The sequence below is a fragment of the Tigriopus californicus genome, chromosome 8, assembly GCF_007210705.1.
Source record: "Tigriopus californicus strain San Diego chromosome 8, Tcal_SD_v2.1, whole genome shotgun sequence".
In the NCBI taxonomy this organism is placed as follows: domain Eukaryota; kingdom Metazoa; phylum Arthropoda; class Copepoda; order Harpacticoida; family Harpacticidae; genus Tigriopus; species Tigriopus californicus.
The window spans coordinates 15591827-15599612 of record NC_081447.1 but is presented as its reverse complement, the minus strand read 5'-3'; the positions used below and the strand labels follow the sequence as shown (position 1 = coordinate 15599612).

At 40.3% G+C, this 7786-nt stretch overlaps 2 protein-coding genes across 6 annotated transcripts in view; one reads left to right on the top strand and one right to left on the bottom strand.

Annotated features, from left to right (window-relative positions):
* Positions 1 to 4506, bottom strand: part of LOC131884527 (uncharacterized) — a 24659-nt gene extending 20153 nt beyond the window's left edge. For 2 of the 4 annotated variants that reach the window (XM_059232341.1, XM_059232344.1), the window contains exon 1: positions 44 to 174. The gene's annotated coding sequence lies outside the window, so the exon portion shown is untranslated. Of the gene's footprint in view, positions 1 to 43; positions 175 to 4292; positions 4336 to 4402 lie in introns of those variants that run through there. The other 2 variants (XM_059232343.1, XM_059232342.1) reach the window with 2 other exon arrangements.
* LOC131884530 (uncharacterized) overlaps positions 1 to 7786 on the top strand; it is a 27539-nt gene that overhangs the window by 7714 nt on the left and 12039 nt on the right. The window contains exon 2 of one of the 2 annotated variants that reach the window (XM_059232348.1): positions 6904 to 7179. In XM_059232348.1, the coding sequence (XP_059088331.1) occupies positions 7150 to 7179 (30 nt within the window). In that variant the 5' untranslated portion in view covers positions 6904 to 7149. Of the gene's footprint in view, positions 1 to 6773; positions 7180 to 7786 lie in introns of those variants that run through there. The other variant, XM_059232349.1, reaches the window with a different exon arrangement.

Here is a 7786-nt window from a genome sequence, read left to right as displayed (position 1 = left end):
AGAGATAGGAAGAAATGAAAGCTAAAGAACAAAAGTGTCTTACCTTAAGCAGCCACGCGACCACTTACACAACACAACACACTCAGACCGGCCGTTTGAAGGGATCAGGAACAACAAAATGTTGCGACTGCTCTCTACAAAAGACGGGACTGAATTGATTTGCGAATGCATTTTGCTTCCTTTGCTCGGGTTCATTTTGACAAATAAAACGTGACTAATTCTCAGCTCAATCGAACGTTTGTGTCAAAAGTTGTGAGCTCTCAAAACTTGGATGGCACAAAATGAATGAGCCAACATCATTATGATAACATATTTCCACGATGGAATTAGCTTCTTCTTTTTGTTCCCTCATTGTGCAGGCTTTTTCCATAAGTCTTTTCCATCGTTCGATTGAGCTGAAAATTGTTCCAATCCAGCTTTGAACAACAGATTCCATGTAAAGAGAAGAAAAATACTTTCTGCTTAGTAGGTTTGTGTGGTATATAAATACGAACATACTCGCAGTATAAAGAGTTCAAATTTAGATGTTCAACGCCTGTGTGCATATATTGTTCAACTTGTCGCACTTGTGAACTTTAAGAAAGTCAAAAAATGCCCTCATTACATGCTCAAAAGTGTTTCTTGAAATGAGGGAGGCAAGAATGCTGTTCAATTTGGTGGTAAATTGCCCTCCAATTTTCTGATATCGCAACGATCCAATTAATGGAAAAGCAATTTTGTACAATTATATTGTGTGATATTGAAAAAAATAACGAAACATAAAGTGGATCGAATGATGATTATTTGAACTCCATTGGTGTTGTAAATGAATCAGGATCTGCCATCACAATTGGCTTTCTAATGATTCGAGAAGCCAACATAGTGCTAAAAAGTAAGACAAAATAACAAAGAGGTCGGTTGGAAGGAACTCTTAAAAATATCTTATTGCTTTATGTTACATTTCTGAAAGGCAAATATTTTTTTTGCTTTTGGTTTGGTTTTTCACGGGCTTTTCTGACCGCTAAAGGACATGCAATACCCAGTACTATTAAAATGAAAGATTTTAATTGTCTATCTATTAACTTTCAATCTTTATATGATATTTGGCCCACCAACCAATTTCAGTTGGCAGACCGAGCTAGTCCTTGAATGTAGGGTTGATCAGGAATGTTACCTAAACATTTGTCCAAGTCTGACTTGAGAGGTACAACCGGATCAACAAGGCCTACGTATGCCCTACGAATATTAGAGGGAAGCAAATTCAACAATGACGGGGCCCGAGAAAGGAAAGAAGTGGACTTCATTGTTCGAACTAGCCTGGATTCTCGAGGGCTTGAAGGTGCTCTCAAAACGCACATTAAGCCTCTACATTCACTATAATTGACCCTAAATCCTGGGTTGGGACAAAGCTCATGTATGCTTTTGAAGACGTACAGTATCAGATACCTTCTCTGAACACTGTACAGTCCCAACTTTTTAGTCTCTCCCAATACGAGAGTTCTCTCATTCCTGTGATGTTCCTAGTGAAACATCTTTGGACTTGTTCGACCTTTTGCAAACCTGCTGAACTCATTGGAGCCCAAATGGGTGAAGCATATTCAAGATGTGGCTGAACAATCAACTTGTAAAGAGTTAGCATCGTGATGCTATCTCTGGGCTTAAACGTGTGATATATCTAACCACACATTTGAAAAGCTTTACCCACCTTCAACTGGATATGCTCATCGAACTTTCCATTATTTTGGATTACTACACCTAAATCTTTCATAGATGAGACCTGCTCAATATCTTAACCTCCATTATCTATGAGTGGAGTATTTAAAGGCGTTGATCCAAAGGTTACAGAGCGAAATTTTATTCCGTTCAAGGCCAGGTTACTCTCAGTAACCCAAGAGTAGATTCTCTCTGGGTCCTTTTCAAGGCTAGTGGAATCTTGGCCATTCCTACCAGAAACTAAATTTGTATTGTCAGCATAAGAAGAGAGACTGGCAGTAATTCCAAGCTTTTGAAGTGGGGCAATCAATACTATAAAAAGGAGGGGTCCTAAGATGGAGCCGTAGGGAACACCTGACTTGGCATCATGTATGTCACTATGTGACCCTTCAACCCTTCGTGTCAAGGATGTTTGTAGACGAAAATATAGAACTTTTCACACAGGTCCTAGGAAGGAACCCTGGGGAACACCTAATTTGACATCATATATGTCACTAAGCAATCCCTCGACCATAAAAATCTGCTTCTTGTCATGAATGAAGCTTCTTATCCAGTTGAGAATCTTGCCTTGGATCCCAATGTCATGAAGTCTATTATGCAATAGGCCATGATCAACTTCATCAAAAGCCTTGGCAAAATCAAGATAGACAACATCAATTGACTCATGTCTTTCCAGTCCCTCAGTGACCTTCTCTAAATTATTTCTAATTTTTTAAGATGCTTTTCTTCGTTTCTTGTTCGCTAAAAATCAGTATAAGCTACCTAACATTTAACTTTCTGATATTCATGTATGTTAAAACACCTTTTTTTCCTACAGAAGCAAAAATAATCAACGGCCAATGTTCATCTTTGAACTTGAACTTAGCAAGGCCGACCTTTTGGGCCGGTTTTACTCTAGAGCACGCCGGTTTTTGAGTAATAGTCGACCCTATCTCGAGAGCATAATGATGTGATAGATTGCTAGGGGTCACATGGACATATTGGATCAGATCCGGGTCATTGGAAAATACCAAGTCCAGAACGTTATTTGCTCTGGTGGCTACACCAACATGTTGGAAGAAACTGCGCAAGATCACAAATTCTTCCATCTTTTCGAACGACTGAGATGTCGATTTCGAAATAGGAATATACCCATCGGGACTAGCTCCCCACTCTACAACGCTAGCCGGAAAATAAAGTCCCCTACAATGAATACCTTTGAGCAAACTGCCTGATCCAACTCATTTCCAGTGAATTGGAGAGCTAACATAAGAGAGCCTACTAAACAAGAAGGGGGTCTATACATTGTTACGATAGACAGATTAAGCCCTGGGATATGTCAAACTAAGACCTCTGCTTCTCCATTCGACAATTGCACATGACTAACGTGCCAATCATTTCTAACATGTAGACATAACCCCTATGCGGAAAATGAGATTGTCAAGGCGTACTCTATCAAATCGAACTAAATTGAAACCAACCATGGCTAGCGCTTCATCTAAGACTCGTGGTCGAAGCTAAGTTTCTGTCATGGAAATGAACGAGACTTGCTTATGTAAAGCTAGTTCCTCAAGAACCTTGATCTTTGCATCGCCTTTTCATGTGCAAGAAGGTGTTTGATCCTGTTTTCAATATAATTGCCATTTCTGGTTTCAATTGTTGGTTAATTTTCTCCTCGTCTCCTTTGTCCTTTTGCCTACCTACCGTTAAAACTCTCTGACTTTACAGTATACTAATTGTTAAAGTCGTCTTTCTTGTTGTTGTTGTTGTTGTTGTTGTTGTGATGGTAGTGGTCGCCTAAGACTTCTTTGATTACAGTGGTTTTTATCGAACTCATGATCAATTCCGTCGGTCCTCTGTTGAAAATCTTATCATTCCTTGATTCTCCAGACGAGTAATCCTGCCAATTACTAATATGCTAAAAAGTGGAACGATGGTTTCAACTACTAAAATTGAACGTTCATAGTCGTTTTCATTTTTCCCTCCCTCATCTCGTTCGTTGGGGACAAAGAAATAGAGAAACACAAGAATACGCTCTAAGATTCCTGACTTTAATTAGGTATTTTGCCCTGAATGACTTATTGCTGCTCTATTCCAACGCCATGAATACGCCAACCATTCTTCCGAAAGACCTTTCAATTCCTACAAGGTAAAATCATAAACTTTATAGACATTCAAATGGGAAAAAACAAAGAGCAATACATTTTATACTTGTAGCATGTCTCAGTACTTGGGCAATCAATTGTTCATTTAATAATCTCTTGCTAAATCAGGCATCTCAGAGCGTTTTCTCTCGCTTTTTTTCTGCGTTTGTTTGTCCGCACCTCGACAAAGCAGAGAGCGCTTCCTCCGCTCAATGAAAAGGACTATTCAAGGTGATCAAGCACTAAGAGTTTCCCAAAAGATTGGTCTTTCCCAATAAGAGATTTAACTTGACCAAGGGATTGTTCCATCTTTCCCGACCACCTCACTAATTTGCTGACGCCAATACTTTCAAAAGACATCATCTTTTGTTTCGTTTCGAGTGGTACAACCACTACACAAGTGTTAACAAATCTTATTGGGCCCAACTTCTTCTCTTTTGATTGCTAAAACTTGTTTCGACTCTGAATGCGACTCACCTTCCTTGTTGATCACCAAATCAGCACGTTGCCATTCTTCGCCCTAGAAAGAACGGTATTTGGTTACTTGATTGACAAAGTTGCCACTCTCTTTTTGTGTAGAATTTAACCAGGAATGAGCGACTCAAAAAGGTGCGATGTTATTGATGATAGAGGCTATGTATCAACCTTAAAATCATGCACGATAGACTCCGGACACTTGTTACACCTTCCCCCATGGATAAATCCACACTGTCCCAAATTCACCCTTTCATGTCTTTGGGCTTCCATCGCCTCTCCCGGTTGGAGCAACGGTTCCACGTCTTCCACGTGGACGTGGGCTCCAGTTGGCCCCAGCCACTCTTTGGGCTTCACAGCTCAGGCTGCCTTTTCCTCTCTCTCCTTGGAATCGAGGCTCTCTCCGACGTTAGGAAGAGCGCGGTTCCATTTGGTTCACACGTTCCCTGATTTCCGGCTTTTGAGGTTCGTTCACGCGAAGGTTGTTCCGTTTCTTCCCACCCAGGTTGAGTTGAGTGAAACCAATAAATCCATCCATGGCCAAGGTACGCGGATTAGCACTTCAGTACGGCGCAACTCGGCACTCTTTGATGAGAAGAGAGACACCCCACTCCGTCTACGTGGGTGGGGAAGATATCCAGCCACTTCGTGCCGGATGCACAATTCGTTCATCAAGTACGTTAAGATATCGAATTCCTCTAACGGGGCCTGGTTTTGAAACGTTTCGAAATCACCTAGCGCTTAGTGCTCATAATTCTTGAAACTTTGCATACGCGTACATGCCCACAGAAGCTTATTTCGTGAGTTTCAAATGAACAGATCGATGCAAAAACTTTCAAAATGTGCTTAAACGCTAGGTTGCGTTAGTAGTTTAGACAGTTATAATAAGAAATAACAGTTCATGGACAACTCGACCCACGGGACAACTTGACCCAATGCAAGATGTATAATATTTTGAGCAATTTTGAAATTATTCAAGAAAAAAAGCTAATATTTCACATTTGAGATATTATAAATATGTTTTCTTGTGGGGGGCGGAATTCAAGTTAAGATATAACCGAGGCATTTTGGAGTTAAAAACGATGAAAGTTTGACCACTAAATCCCATGCAACTAAGTACCGTTTAATTAGATCGTATGATGATTTCCAAGTTAATACTAACTGAGTGTGTTCCCAATTTTCATAAGTTTTTAGGCATGAAAACGTTTTATGTGGGCCAAGATTCGATAAAACAATAAAACTTAAGTTGTTACTTATGTTTTTTTGCGCAAGAAAAATGACAAATTGTGTTTGGGTATTTTTCTGGAAACTCTATAGGGTTTTTTGGCCACTAAGGGTAATCTTTCTGAATCAATTCAAGATATAGACAGATACTTTTTAGCTCTTTTGATCGTTACCTCGTTGGAGGCAGGAAGAACTAAACTTGGAGGAGTTTTTGCCTCAGGTAAGCACTGCCAATTCCAACAACTCACTTGACTCTGTTGTTTTCAGTGTCTTGAAAAATCGTTATGTCCGACACATCTTAAAATTCACCTGAGGGACTGAGTTAAATTGGTTGCCTAGGAAATGACAAACGTGGTTGCAATTTGAAACACATGATGGTATTTATTTAGCACATACCGGAACTTTTTTAAGTTTCACTGCTTTTATTTGACAGTTTTGCTCTTATATTTAGGTGTTTCGACCAAAGACATGGGTAGTTTCAAATGCAATTTATTACGAATGCAGTTACTTAACTTTGAAGTGCAATTCCTTTTTGTTACTTTTTATTCGTAACTCAAATTGTCGGACAGCAATGCAGAGAGTAGTGCAAGAGGACCTAAATATGTTCTCTTTGTGGTGCTCAGGATCCAAAAGTCAGCCAGCATCAATATATGGGCCACCATCAACTCCATGGGGAAGTTCCCTCTGATCTTTGTTAAGGACAAGGTCAAAACTAACAAAGAAGAGTATTAAAAAATCCATCCTGGAGGAAGGTCTGAAGCCATGGGCATATGACCCGTAAAATGACAAGCCATAGAAATGCCAGCACGACACACCACATTCACATATTGCCTAAGTCACGCAATAGTGGACCCAGATGAATATTCCAGCCTTTACTATAAAGAAAAAGGGCCCCGCAGCAATGCTGGCCTAAACACTTTGGACTTCTCCCTGTCGTCGATCTTGGAGGCCAAGGCATGTGCCAAGCCTCACATGAGCCTGGACCATCTTAGGCGGGATCTTGACCGAGATTAGGATGAAATCCCACAGGAGCAAGTAGCAAGTGCTGGCCAAAATTTAAACCGCGGTCTTCAGGCTGTGGGTAAGGCCAAAGAAGGTCATTTTGAATAATGGGCGTAAAATTCCATGGGCTGAACTAAGCATAGGAGTTTACCCTCTTAGATCACGTTTTTTAGTTCCTTTATGGCCATCATAAGCTTAAAAATATCTATAACACTTGACTTGGGCATGGAGTACGACTTTGGCCACTCTGTAGGTCCAAAAAAACTGGGAACGGATGTTGGGCCAAAGAAATTGGCATAGATTACTGCAGATTATAAGAAGGAGGAGGTGGAAGAAGAAAGAACTCAGTTAGTGCTATACTACTAACATATGTTTTGATTTGTTTCAGCATTAGAAATGCACCATTGGCGTCTTTAAAATGGCGATTCTTTTATTGGGTTTATCTACTGAATTGGACATGGCGGAACTCAGGAGGAATTAGCCTGGGGAAAAACCCAACCTGCGACCCGAGTAAGGAAAAATTCCACTTACGCCACTTGAGGCCACTTGTCTCCTTGGCCCCACGACAGTAAAAACCACAGTTTGAACGTGCCCTCCTGACTGTGTATCCAAAAGGACGAAGGTCCCGGCAACCATGGCTTTTGAAGGACCAAGGGTGATGAAGGTAACAATTGTTCAACTATTTGATAACGTCTATTCCCCGAAATACAAATACAAATTGAGAGAGGAAAAGTTCTTCGTTTCATAGGCTTGCTTTCATCTGAGAACGTCTTGTCTTTTTGCCGGCCTCTTTGGATTTGTCCCGTCACTGTTTAAGACTCGAAATTTGGTTGCTAAATGACAGGACAATGGCACAGTATATGAAGGGCAAACAGGCCAGATTTGCGTGGTTGGTTGTACCATGAAGAAATCCATTACAATCTTTCAATTACATTCTAATTGAAATGGCCGTCGAATCTGGGAATCATATCTGTCAATGACTAGATATGACAATGGTACAGTATATGAAGGGCAAACGGGCCAGATTTGTGTGGTTGGTTGTACCATGAAGAAATCCATTACAATCTTTCAATTACATTCTAATTGAAATGTCCGTCGAATTTGGGAATCATATTTGTCATTGACTAGTATAAAAAGTTTAATATTTGTAGGTTGCACTCTAAAAGATACAACCGTGGTTCCTCTTTTGCGGACTTCCTTACAGATACTGGGAACGGAATACCCATCACTTCATAAAAACAACTGCTATATCTTAGGACGAGCAAACACTG